We start from the raw sequence: 12,698 nt of genomic DNA, 5'->3' as shown, positions 1-12,698 counted from the left end.
TGAAAGGCTGCAAGAAAACACAATCCTGTGTGTTGTTTGTCACTAATAATGAAACAGACACACGCAGCTCCCACTGACCAGATCAGAGTAGCAGGCATGTTGCGTGTTTGTTTATTTGCTTTCATTTCATTGGTATTCTATCTCTCTTTGTCTCTTTTTCTTTCTCTATCGCTCTTAACCGCACAAACACAAAACCAGATTGCCCTGGGGAAACAAAGTTTGGGCTGTAAGAGGGGAGTGGAGAGCACATCTGAAAGTGCACTCAAATTCACCCCTCACCAGGGAATTCACAAACACTTGGACATTTCTTCCTACTGGATTCACCCATTTGGTAAATATCTCTCTTTCTCTATCTCTATCTCTCACACACATACACAGGTCTGTTTTTCTCACCCACTAGGCTTCCATCTTCATCTGTTTGAAAAATACAACTGAATGTAACTGGCAACAAAACATTAGGGGCCCCACAGAAAACAAGGCCTGGCCAAGATCCAAGCAGGACAAACCCACTAGTTCCCCAATTTCCCATTTGTCACCTTGCATAATGTGTGATGCAGTAAACAGCTTTGTTATTGTAAGCACCCATTTTATTGTATAGAATTTTAATAATCCTACAGGGGAGATTTAATAATTTACTATTACATAAGACGTTCAGGATTTAAGAATCCCTTTTCCCTAACACTCCACTGAAAGTTTCTGTTGATCATCTTTCTTGAACTAATTCTTCTGGTCCATGTCCTCATCTGACCCCCGGAAGAAAAGTTCAAAAGAAACCGTCTCTGTAATTGTTGCTCAGCATGTCTCTAAGTAGTCAACTGAGCGTCAACAGAAATGCTGGCAGATCACCGGAGCTGTACCTGGACACAGCAGTGCTGTGCGCTAAATGCTAACACTAGCATGATCAGAGTCTATATTAATATCTGGATGATGTTATGGACCAAACAACATTGCAATTCATAGAGCCACACCACTTTGCCGAAAAAACTGAAGGTTACATCCTTTCTATATAATATGTAACAAGGCAGATTTGTAAAATTTCGACCTGATTTAATCTCATTATCATCAGTGCAGAGACTCTCGACTGCAACAATCTGGGCACCCTGAACTCCACATTTCTTCTATATCCTGAATATTTTTTGATTTTCACCAGCAAATAAAAACATACATTTCACAAAGTGTTGGCTCACATAACACTTGAACAGCAGAAAGCAAACACAGTCCATTAACATACAGGCTCATAAATGAGAGTGTTGGTACAAGGGTAGAGCAAAGGATCATCAGTACCCATTTGGGTTTGATTCACACACACACACATTATATAATAAAGTGGCACATTGATGTAGCAAGAGACAGAGAGCATCATTATAAGTGCCGTCTCCTGCTGCCATCCATTTAACAAATCTATTAGAGAACATCACAAACTGTGAAAGAGCAGCAATTGTGAAGCGATCTGACAAATGGACTCCAACAGGAATGACACAACAGTAGAGAAAGTACAAAGAGCCTCTGATGCACAGTCTGCATCTAATTGCCAACATCGTTTGTTATATTTTTGCCTCTCTCTCATTTGTGTGTGTTTGTGTGTGTGGCAGCCTTAGCGGCATGTGTAATGAGCTGACTGAGCTTGGTCATTTCCTGTCTGGCCTATAAAAGCAACACGAGCTGCTTCCTCTATCCTCCTCTATAGAATCCCACCTGGGGCCACACACACTCACACTCACACACACACACACACACACACACACACACACACACACACACACACACACACACACACACACACTGTCTGGCAGCTGCACTAGTGTGCTACAACAGCCTCAGTTGACTTTCTAGTTTCCCTCAGTAGTACCGCAGTATAACGATGGGTTTCAGTGGGTGGTGAGTGTTTGTCTGACCTTCTCAGCTCTCAGCCCACATGCTATGAAAACTAGCGGCAAGCTTTAAGCCTACACACAGAATATCAAGCCTGTCAAGAGTGTCAAGCCAAAAAACATGAAAAAAACAATCCATTGACCATAATTCAATAGAGTTCAGTGAGCTCTCTTGGCTGAATGCAGCTTTGGGGGGGAAAAAAACATGTTGAGCTTTGTTGAAAACATCAAAACAGTCTCAACAGCCTTTGCAAAAGATGGGTTTCCCATTCAGAAACAACCGAGGATGCGTGTAAAGCAAGAGGTGATAAAGCACATTGCCACAGTGTAATAGCTTAATTACAGACATTGCCAGTAACTGGAAATGGAGAAACTTGCTGGAAACCAGAATGTTTATAGGTACAATTTTGGTGACATTTTTAGCACTGTTTTACCACATGGTTGTCCTTACCTGTGGCTGTGGATTGCTAACGTGGCAAGTCCAATGAGATGCAGCAGCTAGCAACATGTAATGCTAACAAAGACTTTACACAAAGTTTTAATACTGTTTAAAATACCTGCTGTTTGCCGGGCACAGAGATTAATTGCGCAGTAATGTGGTGTCAAAATAATCCGAAAAATTGACAAAAGACAGTTAAAGTAAAGTGGGAACAAAGACGCCACAACAAAGTCGGTAAAGGTTGTGGTACACGAGTTGCTGATGCCATCACTTATAGACCAATAATCATTTTACAATCACCTCTAAACAGTAGCCCAACTAGTCAAACATTCCTTTAGTCCCTTGCAAACTGGTGCATAACACCATACGTTTCAGTATAGTGTTATACACCTTTCAAATGTTTTAACTTATGTCTGTCACCCCAGTTCCTTTTTCTTTGCTCTTCATTATCATGCAAATGACTTCAGTTCTGAGAATACAAAATTTGATTCATGTGGCTAAGCAAATTCACACTGTGGCTTTGCGTGGAGTTCAGCTTTGGTGAACTTTGGCTGACGACTTCACAGCCTTAACCAACAGCAACAACGTTTGTGTGGTTGACCCCACTTGGCTGTCATTGGCTTTGGTTTTGTTAAGGTTTGGGAGACCGGCATTGAACATAAGTTATTGGAGTGTGTATCAATAACACATCCTGCACATTCAGCAAGCGGTGATACGTAATTCACCTGGGCAGGAGATTATCATGTGTCTGCATTCGCGTATGTGTTACTGAGCACAGAGCTATTTCCGTTGTTTATTTGATCTTAAATTTGTAATTTATTCCCATTTTTTTGTTTGTGTAGAATTTGTTGGATTCTCGAGCGATGAAGCCTTGAAAACAAATTGGTCCCAAGTTGCTCAAACCACTTTCTAAGCAAAGTCAGTAATCTTGTTTCAATCTAAGTAATGTTTAATAAACCACGTGTTTCCATTAAGGAACTTTGTCCAGGAACATTTCCTAGGAACTTTCCCGAGGAACTATTAGCGTTTGTCTTTCTACCACAGGGAACAGGGTCCATATTAAGCTTTGGAGGAATATTTTTAGCTAAAAAGGTCCCTGGTTTGTGGGTAGCACCTTGACGTGGGACGAGCAGTGCTGAAGATTCCTGATTGGTTTATTTTTCCAGTGCTTTATTTCAGCTGATTAATCCCCGCCATAAATTGTAAAATCTGTTTTGTTACTTAAAATCAAGCATTTCAGCTGATTCAAATATGCTAGTGCTCATCTCTTTCCAAGCGTATTTCAATCATCCCATTTGCAAAGCAGTAAATCACAATCAACAGGGGCATGATTTGAACTCCCCCATGTTTACTGTTGCTAGTGTTGCTCGATTTATATAGCATCCCCCTTGTTGGATAGTCTTCAGCTAAACGCCACCTGGTGGACTGGAGTGGAACCGCTTGTTATAGCTGTCGGTTGTTTAAACATCAGGAGTCAAATTTGCCTAATGGAAACACAGGCAAACAACTGTCTCCTGGAAACTTTTAGTTCCATGGAAAACGTTCCTGGGATAAACATTTCCAGGTAGTATAGGTCAAAAAACACTGCTAATGTTTTACTGGTTTCAAGTTTTAGCAGCTTTTCCATGCAGGTGAAATGAAAAGACAAACCACAGGGTCTTTAGGCTTCATACGTTGTCAGATTGAAAGATAAGACAGACTATCAACACACAGCAGCTTCAAAGCAACAGCTTTGAAGTGTGTGACAAAATGTAGCTTTAAATGTTTCGCCGCTGGAAACCCTTTCATCAATCCAAGGAGAACTAAGCAGGCCACCTGATAATATCTCAACAACATAATAAGACCCCAAATAGCACTCTCATGTTGAGGGCACTTCGGAGGAGCATGACACAACACATACCAATGCATACTGCTGCTACCTGGTTATACACATACACACACATCCACACACACACACACACACCATCCACAAATACACAGCGGTTATCATACCTCTGGTGTTGGTCGCCATGTCTGCCACCTTCTGAAAGGCATCCAGGAAGGCCACAGCAGCCAGAACAGTGGTTCTACATGAACAGAAAATTATAATTACTTTAGATAAATGGAATTATGACTAAACTTCATGTAACGAGCACCTGCTTTAGCTTATTCTGCATATTTAGTGTTTAGGTTTTGCCCGGGTTTTGTAATAATGGCATTGCTGATTCGGGCAAATGAATTTGAAAGCAGTAGATATTATAAACATATATAGTATGTATGGGCGGTTACTTCCTTCACACAACTATTCCTTATGTTTAAGCTTTTTGTAAAAAAAAAAAAAATGTAATGTCAATGGCGAGCATTTATGCCAGAATTGTAACACAATTTAAATATGTAATGTTTGGTAAGAATCAAGAGAAAGTTTGACTCTTTTATGCACATTACTGTTGATAACATCTGCCAAAGAGGATGTTTTGGTGTCTGTTGTTGGCAGGATTAAGTTAAAACAACAGAATGGATTGATGACACATGGGAACAGAAAGAACCTGTTAACATTTGGCACGGATCCTTTTCAGGATTTTTTTTACTGATTTCATAGGGAATAATGCAGAGATCTTGACAAGGGACTCGAATCTGCAAGTGTGTGGAATTAATGTAACTTGATTTGACTGAGTTAAAGGGGACTGTTGAGCCCGGTGGTCGTTTCATTTAGTTGTCAGAGAAACTTACCGGAGCTGAGAATGCAGCTTGGTGGCCTTGGCGCTGAAGTCCTCCCACACAGGATAGGAGCACTGGCAACACACAGACAACAAGACATGTTAAAATAAAATGTTCATATACATCATACACTTTACAGTGAGTGCCAGAGGAAGGATAGAAACAGGAAGTCTGTGCTATGGTTTTTTTCAGCCAACTAAAATGACACCTCTTTGAATTACATTTTGTCAAATGGTAAATGGTCTTTATTTATAAAGCACTCTTCTAGTCCTGATGACCACTCAAAGCACTTTACAGTGCAGGTTTTACATTCACCCATTCACACACACATTCATAAAAGTGCATCTATGTGCAGCACTTTCTCTATGAGAAAGGGACATGTTGGGTTCAGTATCTTGCCAAAGGACACCTCCGCATGCGGACTAGGGAAGACTGGGATCGAGTCGCCGACCTTCTGGTCGGGGACAATCGTTCTGACCAATGAGCCACAGCCACCCTAAAGGTCTGAGGTAGATGTTCTCAAAAGATGCATATTGCACACATTTTTGTTTTTTTAATAGTTTCATCGCTTCATTTGTTTACATTTCACTTCACTATCACCAAACTGAATTATGGTTAATATGAGCACTGTTGTTATTCTGCATTGGCAGTAAAACTGTATCTAAAACAATTTTGTCCCTTTTGGTTAATTACATATGAAAGTTTCTCTTTTCACCCTCTATCACTATGAATATATAACTATCTCCCTTGCTTTGTTGATGTATATAAATGAAGTTTAACTTTCACCGTACAAAAAGATTTACTGACATGAAATGCAGACATAGAGTATGTATTTTGCTTCTACATTGGTATGACAGCTTAAGCTATAAGTTTCTTGCCTGATTTTACGTACAAAATGTATGATCAGCTTAAAAAGTATGATTGAAATTTAACTGCCCCCAAGTAATATAAACAGTCATTTGATTAGTTGATTAATATATTTACTGGTTTGCTGCTTTTGTCAGTTTAGTTATAATTTAAATTTGGGTTTTAACCTGTTGATAGTTGTCTGCATCATTTGAATGCTGTTTACAATTTAAGGCATCATTATTGGTAACAGCATAATCGACATAGAGATTATTCTGAGTAATGAGTAGTACTACTTTTGATACTGTACATTCATTTTGGTGACTCTTCTTTTTAAGTAAAGAAGTGTGCTGAATAAGTAATTGTTAATAGTTTAGGTGGCAAAACAGCTTAATACAGACTGTTCTTCAGATCACAAGAATCTCCACCAAAAACAGCAGCCACCCCTCCTCTCCTTCGACTCCATCTATCCACACACACACATACACACACACACACACACACGTTTGACAGCTACTGACATCAGGCAGCATCAAAGGAGTTAACTGGTGCAGCCTTGCTAACACAATTCAAACCTAAAGCTGAGTCTCTAATGGATGCTGCTCCCCCATCCTCCCACAGCTCCTCCAGACTGACTGCTCTATCACACAACCCCCAGCCTCCCTCAGCACATTATTACATTATACTTGATCCAGGTTAACCTATAACCCTGATAAATACTTGCAAATTTTGTGTGTGCGTGTGTGTGTGTGTGTGTGTGTGTGTGTGTGTGTGTGTGTGTGTGTGTGTGTGTGTGTGTGTGTGTGTGTGTGTGTGTGTGCGTGTGTATGTATGTGTGTGTTATATTTTGTTTTTTTTAGTTTATTTCATTATGAGGTTCAAATAACCTCAGAAAAATATTTTTAAAGTAACTTATGTAAAAACACAGTAAATAGTGGAGAACAATTTTAGTGAGTTAGGGCAGTGGGAAGGAAAAGGAGTGTGTGTCGAGGGGTGGGGCATCCTGTCATGATGTCAGACTGGCACAGACAGTCGAGGCTGTATTCTCTTTGATCTGGCCTGTTTGATGTGGCTTAATTTGGTCTGAAATCAGAGTCCTATTTCCCAATGGTACCAAATTGTAACCCCTTCACCATCCTCCATCCCACACGCACACGCACACGCACACGCACACACACACACACACACACACACACACACATACACTCACACAGATCCCTCCCCTTGCAGGCTGTTTGAAGTGCCCTACGGAGCTTAAGTAGTGTGGATGGGAGATAAAGTGAAGTGACGCCCTACTCCTTGCACACACACACACACACACTCATACATAAACAGATGAGCATGCTTCAACCTCATTATCATAATTCCAGCATTTCAATCCAGTTACCGAGTCTGGTGGCAAGTGACCAAGAGATGATTGAGTGTGTGTGTGTGTGTGTGTTGGGGTTGAGGGTTTTAAGACCCAAGATGTAGACACTCCACAAGGCAGGTATGTATGATGAAGATAATCTAATGTAAATATAAAGGTTTACAGATATTCCAGGTGGCAGGCAGGTAAACAAAAAAATCCAAACTCAAACAAATTCAAGTAACTCCAAAGAACTGAGCAGAGGCACAAGATGAGAATGGAGAGATAAGCTAACAAAGAAAGACCCCGGCCGAAGCAGAATCCGAACCCAGAACCTTTTTGCTGTGCACCACCTCATTAGGAAACTTAATTTACTAATAAATGAAATATATTATTGCTTAACTAATATTCTTTATTAATTAATCTATTTTTAACCGTCGTTAACAAAGATCCTTTTCAACAAGCCTCCGGGCGTTATTATGCATTTTCACCTTGGTTTATTAACATTTGTGCAAACTGAGTTCATTCACCCCAAACGGCCAATGGATGCACCCATACAGACGATAGGTTTAAGATAGTAAACATGTACACTCTCAGTGACTAGATAAACCACAAACCCTATAGATCATATATATGTCACTGTTGAAAAATCCATCACATCATATTGCATTTTTATAACATAATTTAATGTTTACAACAGCAGAGTCACTATAAACTGGTTTGTCTTAGACAATAAAAGAGGCTCAGAGGGAAGAGCGGGTCGCCCCTCTAACCAGAAGGTTGGCAGTTCGATCCCAGTCTTCCCCATTCTGCATGCCAAAATGTCCTTAGGCAAGATGCTGCACCCCAAAATTGCCCCTTCTCATAGAGAAAATTCTGCACACGATAGATGCACTGTATGAATGTGTGTGGGTGGGTGAATGCCAAAAAAAAACTTTAATGGTCATCAAGACTAAAGCGTTATATACAGAACATTTACATTATATTACCAGATTCAGAGCAAACTAACATTATCAGTAAGACTGCAGACAGACTGCTCTCATTTTAGTTTCTCCATCACAATTCGAAATTGTCTTCATCAGAACACTGAGAATGTATAAAATATGATGGGAGACGAAGCCGAACTGTGTGAAAAAAAATCGGTCCCATAATCTGCATTGGCACCTAAATTTAACGTATTCCCATCCCTCCAAGTTTTGTGGAAATTGGTTTAGTTAAGTCCTTCTTATTTTACCTCTCATCATTGTACATAATGAAGGATGTTCATGAAGGTGTAGGATGAATGTGAAAGGTACAAGGAGGAGTCTTTGACTCACATAACACTAACCAGGGTTATGATTCATTTTTTATGTTCAATTACACTGTTTAGAATTGATGTATTAAAATAGAATTATCTTTTTTTATATTTTTGATATGTTTATATGTTTCACTGTTCAGACACACGCTAAGGACCCGTGGTTGCTCCACTATAGAGCATAAGTTAACCATCATTTTCAACCCGCTTTGTATAATTATTGATCATATATGAAGATGTGCAATGTTTAAATTTCCATTGTGTTGCCTGGACCGAGATATAGTCAATCTTTTGTTGCCAAAACTCTACCAGATTAGTTTTTTGTCATTTATGCACTTCCACATTTTTTGTACCGTTGGATCGACGGGGGTGGGGGCAGCAGAATACACTGCGGAGAGGACAGCGGTGCAGAGCTGCCTCGTACCAGGGCTACTGGTGATGCAGCTGTGGAAAATGTGCACCAATGCTAACAAAAGAGGAGTCGCTGTATTGGAGAGAGTTCCCAGCTCCAGCATTCAGCTTCGGGCCGCATATGACCTGAGTAGTACTGGACATGTAGATTAGGATCCTGAAAAGAAACACATCAAGAAATAGAAAACAACCAAAGCGAGCAGTCATAAGTTCAAAAGAGGGATTGCTTTGTTATGCCGTGTTCCATTAAACCTTGAAGCTCAGAATTTCCAACCCCTGAGTCAGAAGTTTGCTACTGGAGCACGCCGTCAAGTCGAATGGTCGGAGAAACATCACCACCCCCGCCTTCAAAATCCAAGATGGCCCCTCCGTATATCAACAGCAGTGAAAGCTGTAGTTTCTACTGTTTAGTATCACTTCTGTTATTAAATGTGTCGTACACATAGTACTGTCAATTACTGTCTCTGAATGTTTTACTAGGTTGTTAGTATGCGTAAAATGCCGCGTTATGCGTTAATATGAACTGTTTTTGCTAACAATGGCTAACTGGCTAACTGGCCACTATCAACTTGGGTGATTCGGGCATGATGTCATTGCGAGGGCCGAGCTCTGAGGTGTAATGGAATTGAATTTATTGATACGTACGTTACATTGTGAAAATACACACATCTTTATTTTCAGTATATGTTTCCTTCACCCTGACCAAGAGGAACATGTTAGTTACAACTTTGTGTTACTTTATTGAATCAAATTTTAAACTTTATTAATGTAATGGGATTTTTTCTCTGTATTTATGAATATTATTTTGTATTCATTTTTTTTTTCTTTATTATGAATTGCCTCATATATGTCCCACAGGCCAGAGGTCCTCAGCCCCTTGATCTGCACTGAATTAAAGAGAGGCTGTCTGTACAAAGATCTGTGGCATGTGATATAAGGAATCCTTTGAAATCAGCCTGAGCCTGCAAGCTGCATAAATGTGTCTGTGTCTGTTTGTCTCAACCAGGGAGCTCAAAGACCAGAAAACCATAACCACTGCTCTCATATGACTGTGTGACTTCAAATATCACGGTGGCCGAGGGGCAAATACATCAGCATGTGAGAGACGCAGAGCGGGAGACAGTGAGTGTGTGAAAAAGCTTTTGGATTGTGCACTATTACATCACCACTTCCTGTGTCACAGAAAAACTCAGCAGGGCACGCATGATTACCTCTCATTCACACACATGCACGCACACACATAAATATACAGATGCAGATGAACTGATTTATTCCAGTGTAAACAAAGCTAAATTAAAGATTTATCGCAGCTTTCTTCCCTCCCTGTTTTCCAAATTACTTTCAGATTCTAATGTATTGATGCACGGTTATGCAATCACAGTGTTTTTTATTCTATTTATGGGATAAAAAGAGAGGTACAGTATTTTCCCTTTTATTCTTTAGACCTTTATATTTCTCCTGTCCTTCCTCCTTTACACCCTCAGTTCCTTCCTCTTTCCTCTGTTGCTGCGTCTGTCAGGATAAACACTGTATGTGGCAAACTGTACAGCTGCCGCCTGTATTCATTTGCTATGAAGAACATCAAATCTCTTGAAAGCAGCCTACAATGCAGTTCATATCAAACTGATGCTGAGACAGTATTTTTTCAAATGTAAATGAATTCAAACTGCAACATGTGGCTTCTGCGGCATCACAGAGGCGGGCAGCAAACAGCTTTTATCCTGATAAGGACGACTGCCGCTTTACATTTGTCTCTATCTTCAGTCCAAAAAGCACAGTTTAACACAAAATCCACTGTTAAACACACCTGCTCCCCTGTAGTGTGCTATATCTGATGCAGTTCTTATGGAAAAAAGCTAACACCATTAGAAATTGTGTCAGTGCTTGTATGTCTACAGTAAAAATCTGTAAATGAATGGATAGTTTAGAGAGCCGGCGTTCCTGGGAAAGTACTAAGTTCATGCCTTTTTGTTGCCGATGGGCAATGAGTAAGTGTGAGTAAATGTCAAGTAGTAAATGTCATTGTACTCAATGCACAAGGCCCTCAGATTTGTTCACTTAAATAAGGTATGATGTTGAGCCTTTTTGACTGACAGTTGGAGAAACAGTCGACCAATCAGAGATTAGTATACAAGACTAAGTACATAGTAGTCTTTGCAGACAGACTATGTAGGGAAAAGTGGACAGACATTAGTTTCTGTTTGTTCTGTAACCAAGGATGTGCAGACAACAACCATAACTTATAGAACACATCTAAGAACACATTTCTAACACATTAGAAAACATCTAAGCATAATGATTATGAGAATGATCTGAAGTCATATGGATATAAGGTCTTTACCGCCGCCAAAGAGGCTATGTTTTCGTGTGGGTCTGCCTGTATGTCTGTCTGTTCGCTAACAGGATTAGGCAAATACTACTGGACGGATTAACACTAAACTTTGGTCAGGTGCAGATGTTGATAACGTTCTTTAACATTGTGACATAGGGTGTCACGTGTGCATGCAAATGACAGTCACATGTCACATGTCAGGTCAAACGTCACAGGGTCCACATGCACATACTTGCACACTATACAATATCATCATCGATTTCTCAGAGAACAATGCATGGATCTTTAAGAATAAAATCAGGTATATTCAGGATGTGATATTTATGAGTGTGCGGAATTTGATGCAGATCTGAAAATCAAGATAGATTGAATTTCACTAGGGGACTGTTGGGCCCTGGTGGAGGTATGCTATCTATTGAGTGCCCTTCCAATTTTTATATATCAGTTTCATGGACTTATCAGATTTTATCTACAATCACGTATGACAATTGTGTTTCCTAATATAAATGAGTTATGACTCTTTTTGTGTGCGTAAAAGACATAAAAAGTAGGTAAACTGCACTTTACCCTCAACTTGATTCCTGTTTTAAATCCAACAGTGTACTGGGACCCTCGTATATTCCTCTATCCTCCACTAATGATCCCTCATTCCTGATACAGAGCATTATATTGACTATTTTCTTGTCTCTTTTCCATTTAAATTCTTTCTCTCAGTAATCCTCCATTTCATCTGGTCAGGACCCTGGACTCTGTGGTTCAGTCAACAGTCCTCTGGCCTAGTTCTCACAGCAGCACCAGTGTACCCAGTCTGCCCAGCAGTCCACTGACAGCTCCACTCCACCACTCACTACAGTGGATGAGAAGCTTACTGTCTCCTCTCGCTCTTTTGTTCCCTTTGTTTCCCCCCACAGCAAGACAGAAAAACAGAGGAAATCCAGCAGGAGAGACAGAGGGAGAGAGAGAGCGGGTGGAGGCAGGCAGAGGGGGGATGTAAGGATTATCCAGATTTTTTTTGTTGTACAATCGAGCCAATTCACATGTTAAAAAAGCAATGCAAGCACCAAACAAAAGAGGCTAATTTCACAGTGTTTCATGTGCATAATCGAAAATAGGAGGATCAAACACATTTTTATCAAGGTTGGGGAAGGATACATCACAGAGAAGAAATGCTGTATATTATCAGTCCCCAGTCAGAATGGTGGGCTCTTTTGTCTGCACCATTACAGTGATTCAGATTCACTTACACAGGTAGAGCTCTCTGTCCTTCTTTTAAACACACAAAGGGACTGAATATCGATCATTGTGATTATTCTAAAACTGAGCTTGGTCTTATTCTAACCAATTAATACCACCGAGGAAATCATTCCTATTACTTCATTAAAAATTAAATTGATTTCATTACATTTTTCTGAAACGTAATTGTAGGCTTAGGGCTGGGCTAAAATCAATATCAACAATTA

General features: G+C 40.0%; 1 protein-coding gene across 3 annotated transcripts in view; it reads right to left on the bottom strand.

Moving 5' to 3' along the window:
* The window catches only part of mtss1lb (MTSS I-BAR domain containing 2b), a 63,547-nt gene that overhangs the window by 37,730 nt on the left and 13,119 nt on the right, over positions 1-12,698 (bottom strand). For all 3 annotated transcript variants that reach the window (XM_034570963.1, XM_034570955.1, XM_034570970.1), the window contains exons 2-3: positions 5,020-5,081; positions 4,303-4,376 (exon numbers count right to left, since the gene is read on the bottom strand). In XM_034570963.1, the coding sequence (XP_034426854.1) occupies positions 4,303-4,376; positions 5,020-5,081 (136 nt within the window). The remainder of the gene's footprint in view (positions 1-4,302; positions 4,377-5,019; positions 5,082-12,698) is intronic.

The sequence above is a fragment of the Hippoglossus hippoglossus genome, chromosome 3 (assembly GCF_009819705.1).
Source record: "Hippoglossus hippoglossus isolate fHipHip1 chromosome 3, fHipHip1.pri, whole genome shotgun sequence".
Lineage (NCBI taxonomy): Eukaryota > Metazoa > Chordata > Actinopteri > Pleuronectiformes > Pleuronectidae > Hippoglossus > Hippoglossus hippoglossus.
Note: the sequence above shows the minus strand (reverse complement) of the source record. Positions and strands in the feature narration are given on the sequence as shown.